This window comes from Physella acuta, unplaced genomic scaffold (genome assembly GCF_028476545.2).
Source record: "Physella acuta isolate Inbredline_101_S28 unplaced genomic scaffold, ASM2847654v3 ptg000265l, whole genome shotgun sequence".
In the NCBI taxonomy this organism is placed as follows: Eukaryota; Metazoa; Mollusca; class Gastropoda; family Physidae; genus Physella; species Physella acuta.
This window is the reverse complement of record NW_026731784.1, coordinates 1,177,046-1,197,618: the sequence shown is the minus strand read 5'-3', so window position 1 is coordinate 1,197,618 and position 20,573 is coordinate 1,177,046. Positions and strand designations below refer to the sequence as shown.

Sequence of the window (20,573 nt, the reverse complement as noted above, 5' to 3'; positions counted from 1 at the left end):
AAAAGGAACTCACTAAAAAAGATAAAAGTGCATTCTGCGTTTCTTACAACTAAAACTATATAACGAACTTAATAAAATTATCAATGCTCTTAGTCCTATTTAGAATTAGTTCTAAATAAAATTTATAAATATAGCAGCCAGGACAACTGAGCATTGGTTGTTAAATTTAGAACTATTGAATAAAAAAAAGTATGCTATTTTAAAATCAGAAAAACAAATTATTTTAAATTTAAATAAATCATTTTAGACTGGGATTTTACACTTTTGGGAAAATGAAATATTTTGTATCCTTTTAACTTGTGAAACATCATTTGCAAAGATTACATTCACGCTTTCTTAGAGATTTTTCCTAATTTCTGCTTCAATTTCTTTAAATCAACCTTGGAATCAGTCTCCACCTTGGCCTTTTTCTTTGCTGGGTCAGTGGATTCTTCTGGTGCAATAAAAGATTTATCTCGCTTCTGTTGCCTGTCTTGCTTTGATTGTTTCTGTTTCTGATGGTGACGATGTAACTACTGTGATGATTGATAAAAGTGTTTTAATATTTAAACTTGTATTTATAAACGTATATGTTAAAGTTAACAATACGTTTATGGTATGGTCATTTATAGTTTGAACGAGGTCTAGCCAATACGGCTATGTATAAATATATCACTGGCATAATAACAATCACAGATACTGTAAATATGTGACGTTTGATGTATAACTATAGACTTTACTACATCAACTTTGGTTTAATTGACTCTTAATTTACTTCTGTCACGATCGTTGTTCCCTTTTTGAGTTCAGCAAAAAAAAAAAGGTTGCAGCTTAACCTGAGCTAATTCTCTTCTCAATGGACTTGATCGAACCCCGTTTTCGTAAGACGTGCCCGAATAAGACAAACTCCTTCTTCAGCATTGTTATATATTTCACAGTAAAACAAAAACAAACAAACATTTAACACTTTTAACATTATACATATCACATACTGTTTTATCTGGAAATTACAAGTTTTATTCTGTATTGGTGAGAGTTCTCAGACAGTTTAGATAATGTCTAGTCTAAAACTAAATGCCTTTTCTTAAAACTTAAAATACATATTACGATAGCCATTTCTTATTACATAGGAAAGGTAAAGGGAGACCAATCAAGCAAACTAATAGAGCTATCTATTATAAAAAACTTTAATAACATATTCCTTAGAAATAGGCATATTACTAATAAAAAATATGTAAAATTAACATGTTTTAGAAAATATTAAACAATTAAGCAAAAAAGCTAAATTTTTATATAAAAAAGTATTAGGTTATATAATAAAAAAAACTGTGACTTAAATGCATATCGTCTTTTTTAAAATAAGGATCCAACCCATTCAACCAATGCCTTGATTCCATTTCGTACTCGTTTATGAATAATTTAGTAAAATCTTATTGATCAAGCAGAAACAATATAATAACAGTACAACGAACTGACCTGTCACGTGGGACGGTCAGCTGACCAAGAGTTGGTCAGTCTGATCTGAAAGGTAAATGATGCTTTTAATTGTAAAATAAAACAGTGAAATATGAAATATGTTAATGTCCATATAATAAAATGTAACTATATTTGATACATTTAAATGTCATATAATAAGATGTAACCATATTTGAAATATAGAAAAAGGATACGTAATAAAATATAGCACTAGCTATGATATGTTATACGGCATTTATACAGTAAAACCATACCTAATTGCGCCGGGACTTTAAAATATACACTGGAGTGTTACGAAATATTGCAAAATGTGTCGAGTAGGTATGTTCCACATAACTTGCCCAGCATATGTCTGGCAAGGGTCTCACATAGACGTTGTCAGGATCGTGTGATATACTGGAAGGTAAACCCTCTAGTAGAGGTTCATTTAGTAAATGTTGATGTTACATCTGTTACATCGTCACCATCAGGTCGGTCAACTTGCTGATTGTTTTTTTTTTAATTAGGTAAGCATTGAAATAATATGACAAATACTAATTTACATAACCGTTACAGTTGCTGATAAAATCTTTAAAAAATCCAATCTACTTCTAGCCCATTACTACTATCAGTCAATCAGAAATGTCGTTAAAAAACGCTAAATTCTGACAGACTAAAATGATATATGCACATAACGTGTCGTCTGAGTTATAGAAATCTGAAAGAAGATTTTATAATGTTGTAGTTGATGATAAGATAGTTGTATGTAACACGAACAAGTCTTGTAATAACAGCATGTGTACGTATATACAATATGTTGTAATATAAGCTGTTGAAATATATTGTATCAGTCACTCACATTTTGTATTTTTCCAATGAAAAATACATTATAAAGGAACAAACACATTTTATGTTGTTATAACAAGTAGCTTGGAAATCGTGAGCTACCTATATGTTTAATGTTGATATAAACAATAAAAACAGTGACTTTATAATAATCATGTTTTAAACACAAATGAACATTTCGGTTTAATTAATTCATATTATTTAGTTTTGAAGTTTTATTTGAATGCATTCAAAGTTGCCATGTAAAAGAACTATTTCTTTTTTATGAGAAGATATTTAATGGATGAAATTGATAGCTCTATTTAGCGAATGCGTGTTCTACACAATTAGTAACGCGTATATTTAAAACAGTTTTGTGTTTTTAGAGTTGCGTCCCTTTTAGAGGTCACAGAAACAAGTGAACCCTACTTCACTTGCCCCATCGACCGTCAGGTTTGAAAGGAAACTCTACTTCCCCTTTAAGTCAAACTTCCATTGTCAAACATGCACATTCCACAGAGTTAGGATAGACTATGTTCTCTAACTAGATGATGTATCATACAAAAATATACAAACGACAAACTTGAATACATTCAACATACATTTTCAAATCTGAGTAGAGAGATAAGTACACACCCGTATATTTTACTGTTTAAACTTTAATAATGTACCCCATGTTACGCTAAAGTGTATATTTTATTCTGTCAGAGAAAAGTACATAAAAACCTCTCCTACATAAACTCATCTCCTATATAAACCATCTCCTATAATAACTCATCTCGTACATAATCTCATCTCCTACATAAACTCCTCTCATAAATAAACTCCCTCCTACATAAACTCCCTCCTACATAAACGCCTCTCCTATATAAACCATCTCTTATGTTAACCTTCTCATACATAAACTCATCTCCTACATAATCATTTCTTCTACATACACCCCTCTCCATCATCAACCATTCCCTACATAAAGTTCTCAACTACATAACCCCTCTCCTACATTAAACCTCTCCTACATAAGCCAGTCTCCTACATTAAACCTCTTCTACATAAGCCTACCTACTACATTAAACCTCTCCTACATAAGCCCATCTCCTACATTAAACCTCTTCTACATAAGCCAATCCCCTACATTAAACATCTCCTACATAAACCCTCTCCTACATTAAACATCTCCTACATACACCATCTCTTACATACATCTATTGGTCTTCGTGTAAGGTTCTGAGTTATATATGTCTAAACGATTGTTGATTAAATACTTTCTTATAGTATTACTTAAGCTATCGATTTATTATTATTCAGCATCCAATGTTACAATTTGTGCCTAAGACACATGTAATAGATGCAGTAGCGTCCCTCTGTTTTTATAACTTCGGCCAACAAGGGGATAATGTGATCAACATTATGCTCAGCCACCTTTGTTTCTCTAACTTAAGTCAGGTACCCATTATATACGGGTGGACTCAAGAACATCATAAGCCACAATACCTAACCTAATATAAACAGACAGGGATATTTCAACGCCAAGGGTAGACAACGGTACAGCCCTTTAGTTTATGAAAGTTGCTCGTTAGTTAATAGAAGCTTCAATGTACTGTGGTCACTCCATCTATTTCATTTAAAATCTTCTCTCACTCTTCCATTAGGGTCTTCACTGGAGGGAATTCTTTATTCCGGAGATACATTTTACCCATTGTAGTCATACACAAAACATTTGACTTCTTCACTGGTTTTAACTTTCTCTTTCATTTTCTCAAGAAATTATATGGCTTGTTTCGGATCTGGGTATTGCTGGACAACATAAACACCAAGCTCAGCCAGAGAGGGGAGGGGGGGGGGGTGATTTTATGCTCAAAGTCGGACAGGGAATTTTCATACAACCGTAGTTTCTCATCTCCTTTTCAAAAGATATGGTGTCTTACAAACTCCAGAATCCTTAGACCTGATGCCATATTTTTTGTTGTATAACTCTTGAGTCCCCATTCAGTGGAAACATCACCCGTACTTTTCTTTGTTGTTCTGCTAGATAACCAGCTACGTTAGGTATGATTGATATGTTTTTAAAATCCATTATTTCTATCGTCCACATATATTTCTTTCTTTCTGTGACAAAATTTGACGTTAACATACTAGGACGCAAGTCTCATCGTCAATTGAACAGACCTAATCTGTTGTCTTTGATAAATGTATAATTCTTGGCCACTGTTTTTACGATTAATTTAGTCACCACTTATTTTAAGACACATATATGAACAAAATTAAATCTGTTTCCGTGTATCAATATATTTTCTTGATAATTTAATAGTTTGCAAATATCGGCCTTTTGCAGTATATAAAAATAAAATTCAATGGCATCAAGTGCAGTTGAAATAACTTTTAAGTATCGCCTTTGAAATGTTATGAAATAAGACGGTAGTATATTAGAATCATTCATTTTTATTAGGTTAGGTTAGGTTTTCCTGTCGCCCCTCCTTGCAAGAGATTTCCTCTGTCCTGGGCTCGGCTCTCCACATATATAAAACCGAGTTGGCATAAAATAAACTTATAGTAATGTTCCATGTCAACTGCTTAAAATAACACTTTATTTGGTGACCTGACAAATGCCATATTATGTCATCAAGCCATCCTTAAACAAAAACAAGTCATATGAAACGTGAAATTGAATTATATATGTAAACCATATGTTTTATTTATAATTATAGAGTTCAATATTAATTAACCAATCAGTAATTAAAATTGTTTTAATTAGACCAGTAAAACAGGAATATTGTCTCTAAATAAAATCACTGTTTCTTGCAGTAATATAAAGCTTATAACAAGAAAAAAATATGATTGCATAGACAGTGGGAGCTTATTCCCACTGACACCCCTGTCCATAACAAAATATTTACAAACTCAATAACATTATGGAAGTCCTTTTTGTATGATGTATTTAATTAAAGGACATACACTTGTTTCCAGTCACGTAATGTATCTATACGCCGACCCACATAATTTGTTACGAAAATGTATGTAGTAGTGGTCCAATGTTATATTTTATACTGAGTTTGAATTTGATTTGAAATATGTTCATTAGAAAAAGTGCTTCTTCCAGACTTTTTTCTCCGGGGGGGGGGGGGGGGGGGGCACTTGAAATTTTCGGGGGGGGGGGGGGGGGCGGTAAACTTTCTTCGGGGGGGGGGGGGCGAACACTGTTAAAAGTATATATTTTCTATATAAATTATATAAATTTCATTTCGTTTGGAAAGAAACTCTGATTAGAAATAAATTAGTATGTTTACATGTTAATGGTGCATAAAATGTTGTAGCACTTAAATAGAATATGTGATTATATTGTTTGGTTTGTTACTATATAGTGCGTTTTATTATTGTTAGGAAGATATTTATATACATGATAGAATGCACACTTTATAATTTTTTTACACAACAGTTTTAGTTTTTAAATTTCTTTTTTTACACCTAAATATATGATAGAGTTAGCAAAACGATTATGGTAGAGTTACTTATAGTTTGTTCGATGCCTAGACATTACGAGTATACCTAAATAAATGTATGACGTATTTACCTTTCAGTGATACTGTAAATCTCGAACGTTTGATGAGCAACTATAGATTTTCCCACTAAATTTTTGAATCATATCATTGTTCATATCAATGATCCGTCTAACTTTTCTCTCAATCACATTTTGTAATGATTAATTTTTACATCGTAAGCGAGGCAAAAAAAAAAATACTTTCGAGCAATTACAAAATGTAAGAAGAAACAAAAATTGTTAATGAAATTAAGTAGGCCTACTTAACAAATATTGAACTCATTATTTCACTAAACGTTGAAGCTATCTTAATTTATCATAATTCTGATGACTAAATTTGATGACTGTGTTCAAACTTTACTGATACTTGCATAACTGAATGTATCATTTAGTACAGTTTTAAAAAATGTGTAAGTCCAGAAAATGTATTTTACAACAAACTAAAATGTTCCCCCACAAAATGAATCTAAAAATTACATCTGACAAGAAGATGATATTTTTTTACGGTGAAACGAAAAAGTATATCAATAGTCTTATCATCTGACCTGATTGGTTGTCTTTGATAGATGTATAACGCTTTGCCACGGTTTCAGTAATTAATTTATTCACCACTTTTTTAAGACATATATAATAAAAAGATAAATGATGTTTGCTATTATCAATATAGTATCTTGATAATTTAATTATGTGCAATTATTGGCCCTTTTTGTTATAAAAGAAAAAAAAAATCGAATGATATTAAAATATCATCAGGTTAATTTTTAAGTTATCGCCCTTAAAATATTTTCAAATGACTAGTGACTAGATATTGGGAAAAAAAAATTCTTTATTGCAATATTAATTGCGTATTTACTTAATATTTGGATATTTTCACTGAATGTAACACTGTATCAGATTTATCATGTTAGTAATCCACGTCAAGTCAACTGTTATTTCATAATTGGATTGAAATCCTACAAGTACCTGGCCAGAGAGGAGGAAAAAAAATACTTTCCAGCAATTACAAAATGTAAGAAGAAACAAAAAATGTTAATGAAATTAAGTAGGCCTACTCAACAAATATTGAACTCAATATTTCACTAAACGTTGGAGCTATCTTAATTTATCATAATTCAGATGACTAAATTTGATGACTGTGTTCAAACTTTACTGGTACTTGCATAACTGAAAGTATCATGTAGTACAGTTACAAAAAAATGTGTTAAGTCCAAAAAATGTATTTCTTATCAAACTAAAATGTCCCCCCCCCCCCACCCCCACCCACCCCCACAAAATGAATCTAAAAACTACAGCTGACAGAATGAATATATTGTTGACGGCAATACAATGGCGAAATCGTATCGTCAAAAAAAACGACCTGATCGGTTGTCTTTGATAGATGTATAACGCTTTGCCACAGTTTCAGTAATTGATGTATTCACCGCTTTTTAAGACATATATAATAAAAAAGATAAATGATGTTTGCTAGTATCAATATATTATATAGATAATTTAATTGCGTGCAATTATTGGCCCTTTTTGTTATAAAAGAAAAAAAAATGAATGCTATCAAAATATCATGAAGTTAATTTTTTAAGTTATCGCCCTTAAAATGTTTTTGAAAAGACTAGACATTTGGAAACATTTATCTGTGTTGCAATATTACTTACGTATTCACTTAATATTGGGATATGTTAACTGAATGTAACGCTGTATGATATTTATCACGTTAGTAATCCACATGTTTAGATAACCTCTTATTCATACAATTAATTTTGAAGCGTTTTCTAATTAGTGCACCAGAACGTAAAAATATTATGTTTTAAATGCATTTGTCTTATCATGCATAATTTGTGTTTTAAATAGTACGTGTCTACCATGTGTTGTGTATGTGTCAAAGAATATTATTTGATTTGGCCAATGGTTTATTTAAACACTATAATAAAACACAACTCGTATTACAACATTTTAAGCCCGATTATTTTAAATAATGTATTAATTAGTAATTGGTTATTCTGTGGAGACAGGGTATACGCTAATATAGTTGTACAAATAGAACCTGACTTATACATGTATGTACACATGGAACCTGGATTATACAATGTTTTTTACAAATCGAACCTGGCTTATAAATGCATGTAAAATTAACACCTGGCGAATAACTTTTTTGTTTTGATTTGGGTTAAGTGGTGTGGACTAATAACTATTACTGAAATACATTTGAAAATAAAAATAAAAAAGAATAATATAAGTAACTAATTAAGATTTTGTAGCTGCAAAATTACCTAAAACACAGCTACGATGTAAATGCTGAGATTACATTGTTGAATCCTTTTATTGTGTTAATAATGTATTAAAAATGTGCATGTATTTAAACAAACGATTTTTGTTATCACTTCCTATTGCTTTAAACATACGTTAAGGGAAATAATTTGTAAGAATTCCATTAGTCAAAAAAAAAAAAATAACAACAAAAAACAGTACAACAGTGAAAGCTAATTAAAACATTTGTTTTTCTTTCATAATATTAAATATTTAAAAAGTGTATTGTAAAAAACAAATACTGATTTTTTGCAAGATATAAAAAAAAAAAAATTGACTCATAGACTCATAATTTAAAATGATTAGCGGTATTAATATGTTTTAAAATTTAGTACTTGAAAGAAATCTTATTTTAAAGTGTCACTATCTACCAGTTGGTGATGTTTTTACAATAACAAATTGCAAATAACTTTTTCTTCCATTCGAAGTAACAAACCTGCATGAGATGTGGCAGATGAAGTAGAGATCAACTGTTTCTTGAGATAACACATTATCAGATGACCTGACATATACCAGATTAATGTGTCTATCATACACTTTTAATCTAAATCAATCTAAACGTGAAAATGAATTATATATGTAAACCTAGTCTGTTGTTTGGGTGGACCGCTGTTTGTAATTATCAAGATATAAATACATTAACCAATCAGTAATAAAAGCATGCTAATAAAAACAGTGCATTTCTTTTATACTTGTTTAATAAAAAAATGCGATAAATTCAGATTAAGCAATAGAACGTACGGAGTGTTAATGTTCCCTTTGTTAAGTATTAAAAAAAAAAAACCTTCCTGACCTCGAACCTCAGGACCCCCATACACCATAGTCCCCATATCTCCATCAGTCAAGTACACCAAGCATGCTATTCAATTAGTTTATTGGATGAAATGTTTGAGTTGTCTACTCAGTTTTTGTGAACGTTAGCATCAGAGGGGCGGGGTGGTATTGGTTGATGACATGTGACACGTGTGGACTGGGTAAGCTTTAGCCATTTTGTTTTACATACGTACACAGATGACGAAAGCAATTGTATCGCGTGTGTTTCAAATCGATTTTGGATGCATGTAATGTTTTCAATCTTATCGGCATTTTTCAGGAAATATAATCACTTTCAATAACTTTTAAAATGTTTATTATTTTCCCACGTTTTCTTTAACTTGCTTTCGTCTCTGTCTTTCCAATCAAATCTTGCGATCGAAATTTCTGGCACTTCCCAGTTAGCTAGCGCGCTGAAATTTTCAGGAAAGCTTTGTTTTGGATGACAATAGAATATTCAATTGTTATTATTACTAAATTGATCCATGGAAACATTTTATTGAGCATTTTAGACCGCTATATAATCTATCTATCTATATATATGATTCTCTTCTGGGAGCCGTTAGAAAACAAGCTGCAAGCGCCTCCTTGCAGTCCCCTCTCTTTCTCTCTATCACTATCACTATCACTACCACCCCCAACCCACCCCCACATTGTCTGGTGAGTTGTGGTCACGCTAAATGTTTACAAAGCTAAATGTTTACAAATCGTAGAGCCGTAGAGCCGGGTTTCTATAAGGGGCAGATAATTTAGTTCGATTTTAAACTTACAGGAGGTAACTAAGAAATAACTAAGAGGAGGCTGCTTTCACGGGGGGGGGGGGGGGGGGTGTAGGGTCGGGGTTAGGGGAAAGGGGGGGGGGGGTTAGTGTTTTAAAGCAAATATTTTCAGTGGCAGCATTGGTACTGTCGAATTCACAAATTATGAATTACTGAAAAGTAGAAAATAAAACAACTAAATAGCGGCGTATGATACGCTGCGGGTCGGCTCGTATATATAATTCTCCTCTGCGAGCCGTTAGAAAACAAGCTGCAAGCGCCCCCTTACAGTCCCCTCTCTTTCTCTCTATCACTATCACTACCACCTTACCCCACCCCCACATGGTAAGCGCCCCCTTACAGTCCCCTCTCTTTCTCTCTATCACTATCACTATCACTACCACCCTACCCCACCCCCACATGGTCTGCTGAGCTGTAGTCACGTTAATGTTTACAAACCGTACGGCCAGGTTTAGTGACGGCTATTAGGGGCAGATAATTAAGTTTGAACCGACTTTAAACTTACAGGAGGTAACTAAGAGGAGGCTGTTTTCACGGGGGGGGGGGGGGTGTAGGGTCGGAGTTAGGGGAAAGGAGGGGGGTTAGTGTTTTAAAGCAAATATTTTCAGTGGCAGCATTGGTACTGTCGAAATTACAAATTATGAATTACTGAAAGTAGAAAATAAATCAACTAAATAGCAGCGTATGATACGCCGCGGGTCGGCTCGTTGTAGTAAAAACGTGGGGAAAAAGGGACATAACCCAGTAACTGTAATTTGTGTACAAACAACCGTAACAACTGGTGGACAGTATGGGAGAGACGATATGGTCGAGTGGTTGGGCACACGATTGCTATCCCACTCGACACGGGTTCAAATCTATGTGTTCTAGCCAGTAATGTATTCACACAACGTGTTTTTTACGAGTTGTCTTTTTACGAGTTGTCTTCGTTTACCCAAAAAAAGTGAAAAGATAAAATCGATAGCAAGATTTAAATGCAAACAAACAGACAAAGACTAAAAAGTAGAAAATAATAATCATTAAAAAAGTTTAAAAAAACCCACGTTTTCTGATTGAACTGAAAAGTAGAAAATAAATGCTATACATCACAATAATGCAAGCGATCACTCTACTATAAGCGATCAAAAACGTGGGGCGCCGTGATTTTCTTACAGTTTCTAATACTGTTGACTCTCTACAAGCTCCCTAATAAAAGTCAATAGTATTATCTAATCAATAGTAATATAACTTTTACTTCGGCGCCCCACGTTTTTCTGAAAAGGCGTGGAAAGGGTGTCTGTGTTTAAGGCACAGATACGATATTTGTTTTTAAAAAAATATTGACTTTCTGAATCATGATACATGAAAGAAAGCTCCAACGTTTAGTGAAATATTGAGTGTAATATTTGTGGAATAAACAAATTCAAATAAATAGTTTTGTTTGTTCTTACATTTTGTAGTGATCGAAAGCAGAAAAAAAAAACATTTTAAAAATAAATTATTTAATGTTTTTACTTCAAGACTTTGACTTTCAAACAAACAAAACATAAATACAATCGCATAATTAAGTTGTGTTTATTCATTTATTTTGCTGAACGAAACCGATACACCGAAATAATTCATTAAATAGTTTGAACCAACAGTTGTTGGTTAATTCGCTGTTTTAATCGACACAATGTGATCTTTGAGTGTAGGACTTTTAGATTATATTAATTTTAACAAAGTGAATTGCATTAAAATCATTAGCCATCATGTAGAGAATAGTGGCACAGGCAGCAATATCATCCAACACTTACTAAAACATATTTTCTCCACATTATAAAGGTAGTTGTACACAACCTATACCAAACATAACATTCCCCCGTGTAGCTACCCATGTCTAGGGAAGTTAAAAAAAAAGAAACTTGTAACAGTTAGCTCATCATCTGGTGAAACATACCTCACAATCACAGTCAGCTGGTCATTTTTAGGCCGTCAATTATTGAGTCGTTTTTGGGCCCCAAAGAAAGTTGGGAAACTAAAATAATGCCTGTTTAGCTGATACGTAAATCCTACAGTGTATATAGTGTTGTATTTAAAGTAAACGATTAAATAAATATGGTCAATCAGTTTAGAATTACCGTAGGTATGTACTTTTTATATCAATTTTTAAAATAAAAGTAAACGATTAAATAAGTTTAAATTAAAATTGTCAGTTTAGAATTGCCGTAGTTATGTACTTTTTAATATCAATTTGTTAACAAAACTAAACGATTTAAAAATTTAAAATTAAAATTGTCAGTTTATAATTGCCGTAGTTATGTACTTTTTAAAATCCATTTTTGAAACAAAACGAAATGTGCTCAACAGTTGCCTTTGCTTTAATTTAAACTATTCAAGGGAGAAAACATTAACAAACGTGCATAATCATCACTATCAAGTTCATGGAAAAAATCCACGTTTAATGTAAAAGGTACAAAACGCAGGGAATGTTAAAAAAAATTAATTTCGAAAATTGACGAATTATTAAGCAAATTTCTTTCTTTTTAAAATTATAATTGTCTATAGTTATATAATGTGAAACAGTAGCCTACTTGCACACAGTTTGCTTTAAAATATGAAACATACATTTTGATGCTACTCTATTAACATGTACTTGTTATACAAATTTCTTATTATAATAAATAAACCGAGAGTGATCTCCCCTAAACTTTCTCGAATATTCTTATATAAAATAACAGGGGATGGGAACTCGGGCTATAGACATGATTTTTAATCCATTTTAAATACTTAAAGTTTTAAAAATAGAATAAAATCTCGTAGACAAATTAATTGCACACCAAGTGAACGCGAATAAAAAAGCGCATAATAGTGCGCAATATTATTAGTACTTTTAAAATTTACATTAGTTTTTTGAGAAATCGGAAGTAGCGTAAATAAGTACTTCCGGTCAACGAAAAATTCTCAAAATTTGACAGAAGGTAGAGAATTAGATCTTTTACTAACATATCAAATTTCATCTATCTATCTGAAATAGTACTCAAGTTATAGGCTTTTGAAAAATTCAAAGTAGAAAAAGTACCAGTTCCGGTTATCCGAAATCGCTCAAAAGTTGAAACGGATCTACGATTTTGATAAAAAACTTGTATATGAAATTTCATCAACCTAGCTGTAACGGTACTCAAGTTATCGTGTTTACACACGGACACACACACACACACACACACAGACACACAGACATACGGACACGATTGCAAAATTATGTTTTTCCGTATCAGTGAGATGTAAAACGTCGAGATTTGCAAAAATCTCGATTTTTTTTTTTTTGCACGATTACAAGACTTTCTCTATACTACGTATATACGAGAAAGTAAAAATAAATAAATAAATAAAAAAAAAATATTTTTTTGCAGAAAGTATTTCCCGATACTAAATCTTGTCTAGCCGTACCCTGGTACCCAGGAATCAATGTGTAGTCTTTTATGCTTGCAATACTTTTTCTGTCCGAAGAATATACCAAGCAAGTACGCAATAAATGCCAGCAATAACATTTTCTGACAGGGGTTGAAATAACCTAAAACTCACTCATGCAATTGTGCAATATTTATTTGGACCAGCTAACATATTGTCATATCGTATTCTGTTAAGGTAAGCCACATACAATTATAAAGAAGTGTTATTCTGGTCTTTCACCCTAAACCACACTGACCCCATGGTACCCAACACGTGATTTTTTTCAAAGTACCAGAGCAGGGTTAGTTATTAATTAGGCTATCATTTGGTTCTGATTTCTCTATGAGAATAAATCGAAGTTTGTGGTGTCTAATGCATAAATCACCTGATATAAGCAACCAAACAATTCAACAAAACGGTGCCTTAAACATTCCTGCTTCATACCACTGTCAGCAACGAACTCTCTAGCGACCCAAAACACTTACAACTAACCTCCGTAACCAAGGACGCCAAAAGGTGTGCGTTGTGGTACCATCTGTATTCGTTTTCCTAACGCCAACTAGCATGTTTCATGTTAATAAAATGTATGTCGGTGTAGAGTAACATTACTTTTTTACATCGGTATTTAAAATACTGTTTAGCTAAAGCAAAATGTCGACACCAAACAGTTATGACGTAAGGGTGTGTACATTTTGATGTTAGCTCTGTAACATTGGCACTATCCAGATGGTCAGCATGATGTCTAGACATTGGCACCATTCAGATGGTCAACTTGATGTCCAGACATTGGCACCATTCAGATGGTCAGCTTGATGTCTAGACATTGGCACCATTCAGATGGTCAACTTGATGTCTAGACATTGGCACAATCTAGATGGTCAGCTTGATGTCTAGACATTGAGGAAATAAATGTTGGTCCCGCTAAAATATCACACTAGTTTAGATACATCAAATCAGCTGAGTCTCGAGTAACAACAGTGGCACGTGAAAGCTTTGGGTCGTTAGAGAGTTTGTTAATCACATTCTCCATCTGTTGTCACTTGTATCCCAATAGTCCAGTAATATGAAGTGGAATTAGCCGGCTTTTAGATAGCATTAGCTGCATATTTTAAAATCGTGTTCATGTGTCTTTCTCTTTTTGACATATTTGATTGAACCGTAGCCATCGCATGTATTATTAATAATTGGCATTTTAAGGTTTAGTTGATATGTTTATATAGAATGAGTCTATGTATTATAGTATTATTAGTATTGCTAGCCGGGCAATGGCTATGGTGGTAACCTAGCCGTCTATATCTATAAATCTAATATTCAAACCACTGGTAATCCGAAATCACATAGATCTAGATCTAGTCATGGGCTGGAGTAGATTAATAGATTATATAGTCTCTAGATATCTAGATTTAATAATTTGATAATAGATCTAGATCTTTGATGGTGGTAAAAAGAAAGGAGCTGCTTTAAAGGAAACTGAAGCAAAGAACCAAATGTAGACAACATATTATGTGTCAAGTGTAGACAACAGGTTATGTGTCGAGTGTAGACAACAGGTTATGTGTCGAGTGTAGACAACAGGTTATGTGTCGAGTGTAGACAACATGTTATGTAAATATATATATATATATATATATATATATATATATATATATATATATATATATATATATATATATATATATATATATATATATATATATATATATATATATATATATATATATATATATATATATATATTTTATATGTTTAATAATGTTCCTCTCTTGCTGCTTCCCATTCAAGCCAGTGTTTACAGCAAGAGTAGGTTGATATGAAACATATGATACATATTATACACGTTCTATATTATAGCTAATACAAAACGTTTACAAGAGAGCTTAAATAACAATATGCAATTTTTCCAAATAGCTTGTTAACTGCTTTCTTTGCTTATGAAACATGAATTACAATGTTCAAATTCAACTCTGTACAAAACGCTTTAACTTAAAATTGTATTGGGTTAATAATAACTTAAAGTTCCTTCGAAGCTTTCTGATGAGCGAAATTATTTAGGTGGCGGGTTGTGGTTTTTCGTGTGTGCCCTCATACCCTCTAATGGGAGGAGTAGACTGCAAGTGTAACAGGTATACATTGTTACGTCTGGATGATTTTGTGTATAATGCGTGTATATGTCTGGGTGCACAGCGAAGCCATCACAGACGTCACATATTAGGAAATCCACATGTTCTTCACGTTCGTGTATTTCCACTTCCCTAGATGATCTGCATAACTGGGTGTAAAACCTGCATTGTGTTTTGTCATAAATTAATTTTTAGATTTTTAGATTCATTGTTGTTTTCTTTGCCTCTGTGGGGCTTTCTTCCTTTTTCCTTTTTGAAACTGTAGTAGTGTCCATATCTAAATCCGGGCTGAGGTTGTTTGGGTTACTTGTTGTCTCTTTTGGAGGTGTAGTTGTTTCCCTTGTCGAAGGCTTCGTTGCATTCTTAGTTGTATTTGCTTGTTGGCTGCTCGGTGTTGGAGCTTGCTGGGCGGGTGGCGCTGGTTCTTGTGCTGAAGGTTGCTTTTTGGGCGTTGTCTCTGGGTCTTTTGCTGCGTCCTTGGTTGGAGAGTTGCTTGATGATGGAGCTTGAGCAGCAGGTGGTACTGTATTTTGTGCTGACAGTTAACTCTGTGGTGAAAGTTTGGCATTGGTTTGTCCAATGAAGAGTTGAGGAGCAGAATTGGCATGCTTGCCTTCTTCCAGAAATTGCTATAAGGATGTTCAGTGATTTATTTTTGTAATTTAATTGAATGTAGTATGGGATGGTTGTTGGGTTGTCGGTGTATTTAGTGAAGCTGCGGTTACTAGTTTAAATTCATTTCAATTTCATAAATGTGTTCAAACTAAATTGGTACTTGATAACTGACGGTATCATTTAATACAGTTGACAAAAAATTCAAATGTGTCCGTCCAAAAAATAATTTTTTCCTTACACTAAAAGGTGACCCAGCAAATTAAAACTAACCATTTCATTTGACATAAAGAAGAAAAGTATTTAAGACAATGCACCTTGAATCGGAGAGAAGAGTAATTTTTATACCGACCTAATCAGTTTTCTTTGATAAATGTATAACGTTTAGCCACTGTTTTGTAATTAATCTAGTCACCTATTTTTTAAGACATATACAAGAACAATAAAAATATCTGTTTACGTCTATCAATATGGTATTTAGCGTTTTTAAATGTAAGCGACTATCAGCCCCTATTTAGTATTTAAAAAGAAAATGTAATGATAGCAATATTTGTTAAAGTTATTTTTAAAGTTATTGCCCTTGAAATGTTTTTGGATTAAGACCTGTAGTATTTTGGAAACATTCATTTTTATTGCAATTTTAAAATTACAAGTCTCTAACCTAATTGCGTATCTACTTAATATAGATATAAATATTTTCACTGAATATAACACTGTATCAGATTCATCACGTTATTTATCCACGGCATGTCAACTTTTATTTCATAATTGAATTAAAATACTACATGTACCTGGCCAGAGGCGTGGAAAGTTATAGCAGCTTGCCATTTTCCTTAAATAATCTCATAGAAAATGTATAAACTATTACATTAATACAATTGTGTTTTAAAAACACGTTAAAATCATGTATATGTTTAATATATCGTATGCTCAAAATGTTGTAATGCGTTTCCAACGTGCCTTAATTGTGTCTTAAATGTGTTTTCCATGTGTCTTAAATGTGTTTTAATTGCTTTCAGTCTACAGCGGGACTAGCATATATCTGATACAAGAGTTTAAAAGGCAGTGTTAGTTTTATAATGTGTGTCTGTGTTGTATGCAGCCGGCATTGGCCACTCATGTATATATCGCCCATTTACCAATCACCCCGCACCTACAACGTATGTATCTATTGCACATCCATTTGTCGAGCGATTATAATCTGTATTATTGTGATGTGTATTGGCTGTTTATAATAGAGGAAGGCTTTTCATGGTAATGGCAGGTTTTACACGGTAGTGGCAGGCTTTACATGATTGTAGAACACCAAACCACAGAAGCAGACCATCTCATAGCCCTAACTATAATGATGAAAATCTTGGTGGTAAAATAACGGTAATTTTTGTGATGGTGGACGACGAGGAGAATGATGATGACACCAATTTGGTAAATCAGCTTTAACAATGTCGAGTTTAGATCGTCTACCTTCTCTATGTCTATACCTAACACACCTGATAGTTGAATCAGCTTTAACAAAGTCGAGTATAGGTCGTCCACCTTCTCTATGCCTATACCTAACACACCAGATAGTTGAATCAGCTTTAACAATGTCGAGTTTAGATCGACCACCTTCTCTATGCCTATACCTAACACACCAGATAGTTGAATCAACTTTTAACAATGTCGAGTTTAGATCGTCCACCTTCTCTATGTCTATACCTAAAACACCAGATAGTTGAATCAGCTTTAACAATGTCGAGTTTAGATCGTCCCCCTTCTCTATGCCTATACCTTACACACCAGAAAGTTCACCCTTGACACACAGCTCTTTGTATGTTGACCATTTTGAAATTTCTTGAGACATGAGCTCACGTTTTCATTTACCAGAATAGAAAAGACTTAATATGTAACATTCAGCTCCTTAAGGAATATGTTTATAAGCAGCATAAACAGTCAATAATATGTAAGCTTTTTTCAAAAAAACTTTATTTCGATAATGGTAGTTACTTAAAATTTGGAAACTTAAAAAAATGTAATACAATCGATGAATTTAAATTGCTTGAAGTAGTTAAAAGATACACATTAAAACACGACAATATGAATAAGAAAATAAATTACTATTGGTCCTATTTTCTGTCTAAATTGACTACTGTAGTGTAGGTTCCTGGTTCTACATTTATATTTAATAACCAAATACGCAGTTTTTCTATCCTACCAACACGAAGTTTTGTGTCAACAATTGTGGGTCAAGCCTAAGCTTTCCTGCCAGATGCGTATCCGGTAGTATTTTATAATCGACACGTACCAATATTCACCCCACCCTCACCCCCTTTTACACCCCTTAACTGATAACCTTGTTCAGCTTTCCCTTCGGCTATTGCTACCCTGAATGTTTGTTGTTTAAGCACTGAATGATAGCGACACAAGTCCATCGTCGTCAATAGCTGTAACTTAACGTAAAGGATTGTCATTTTAAAGGTTCTAACCCCCCCCCCCCCTCCTCCCTCTGCCATCTTTATCATTTTCAGTTTACTTATCTTTTTAAAAATTAAGTAGTTTTCAATTACCTTGTTTCATCCGCCATCAGTGAATTGAATTTCAAATGGTTTGAAGTAGTAAAAACATACACATTATAGAAACTCAATGCGAATAACAATCAATTCCTTTGTTTGTTTGTTTTTAATTAATTTCTAGACGCTTTCCGGTTGCACTACAATCATATTAGACAACAAAGGCCTACCCACCTAGCCCACCCCTCCCATTCGACACTCCTTAACTGATCTAACCTTGGCCAACTTTCCCTTGGCCTACTGCGTTCCAGATTATTATACATTACTTTAGCGCGAAAATAAAATTCATAACTAAATTCTACAGGCAATTCTCATCACAATGATATACATTGTTGTTCTAGAGGCTGCCAGACTTAAGTGTTTCATGTTTAAGCTCTAAATAATATCGACACAAGTCAATAGCTGTAGCTTAACGTAAAAATGGTAGTCATTTTTGGGGTCCATGGGGGGGGGGGGTATATCCATGTCTAGAGAAGTTTAAAAAAAAACCATGTAACAGGTAGCTCATCATCTGGTGAAACATACCTCACAATCACAGTCAGCTGATAAATTTTAGTCCGTTTTTACGGTTTTTTAATCACCCATGGTTTATTATTAATTTGTCAAACTGTGTATAAAAAGAAAATTTAAAAAAAAAACAAAATGAAAACATACAGTAACATTTATTCCTTATTCTCTTGTTTGGCTGGAAAGACAATTTTTTTGCTGTTTGTTATTTATCTGCTCTGCTTGTTGGCAGTCTATTGTTGAGTCATTTTGGGGCTTGTTTTTTTTTTTTATATCACTTTTTAATACAAATCTAAACTTGCATATCAGTTGCAATTTCTTTAACTTAAACTAAACAAGGGAGATAACATTAAGGAGATGCATAATAATTGCTATCTAATTCGTCATAATAAAGAATTAAAACGTCTTAGGAAAAATACGAGATATATATAAAAAACTGTTTGTTTTATTTTTAAAACCGTGAAGATTGTGAAGCTAATTTAAAATTTTAAAAAGTATATAATTATATATTTTGAAACAGTGATCTGTATGCATACATGTTTCTGAGAAATCCAAAACATGACATACAATGCTTATACATTAAAATTTTATAGTTTGTTAACTTTTTTTTTGGTAATAACCGATACATAATCATGTCTAGTCAAGCAAGGGTCTGACATAGACGTCTTCAAGATCGTGTGATATGCTGGTAGGTCAGGGGTCGACAACCCTTCGGACGGAAGAGCCAAAAGCTAAAATTTACCATATATCCCAGCTTTCAAAGAGCCAATAATACGTTTATTTAAATATTTTGATATTTGATATTATATAAATATATACATATATATATATATATATATATATATATATATATATATATATATATATATATTTATATATATTTATTTATTTATCTATTTATTTTATATATATAGGCCTATATATATATATATATATATATATATATATATACATTTAAATATTAAATAATATTTATTCAAATTAAAACATAAACATAGAATAATAAAATCAGTAATCAAATTATATAACTTTAATTATTGAATACTATTTAAAACAGTTTCACCTTGCGAGCCTTTTGAAAGTTTGTTTAAACCTGGCTCATAACCCATTTTCAATGTCAAGCACGCCTATAGATTTTTATTAGTTAGTTGGCTTGTATACTTGGTATTATATTAATGCAAGAAAACGTTGCGCGCATGAATATGTTGACCCGAAGATCTTCAGCACTCCAACGTCAGCCAACTTCTTCACCTCACTGTAGCATCCTGTAAGACTTTTCCATGCGTCACGTAATAGGGCCTCAACTCGCGGCATTTTTTTAGAGCTGTCCAGTTGTACAGTGAAACGTGCATGTTTTACTGGACCTTCAAATCATCTAACTTGCTATTGAGATCAGTAAGCTTAACGCTCCACAAATGTTTGGTTTTCAAATCTAGCAATTTAATTTGAAGCGAACCAGCATCAATTCCAAACAGCTCAAAGTTAATCTTATTTGTTTTTGTGTTGAGAGAATGTACACTGACTATGAAAGTCAGAGTACTTTCATTTCTTTTGATTTCCTCAAATCTCTCAGTGAACCCATTCTTCATTTTGTTTATAATAATGCTGAAGTGATTCATGTTAATAGTAGCGTTGATTTAATCATAATAATTTTTTTCAGATTTTTCAAAATAAAGTAATTAACCGC

The 20,573-nt window shown here is 32.7% G+C and overlaps 1 protein-coding gene across 1 annotated transcript; it reads right to left on the bottom strand.

The window, feature by feature from the left end:
* Positions 1-326: 326 nt before the first annotated feature.
* Positions 327-18,241, bottom strand: LOC131939162 (putative uncharacterized protein DDB_G0290521). The gene is made up of 3 exons (XM_059297361.1): positions 18,136-18,241; positions 15,443-15,741; positions 327-494 (listed from the first exon to the last, which is right to left on the bottom strand). Exons 1-3 carry the CDS (start codon positions 18,239-18,241, stop codon positions 327-329), a joined length of 573 nt encoding a protein of 190 aa, XP_059153344.1.
* Positions 18,242-20,573: the final 2,332 nt, after the last annotated feature.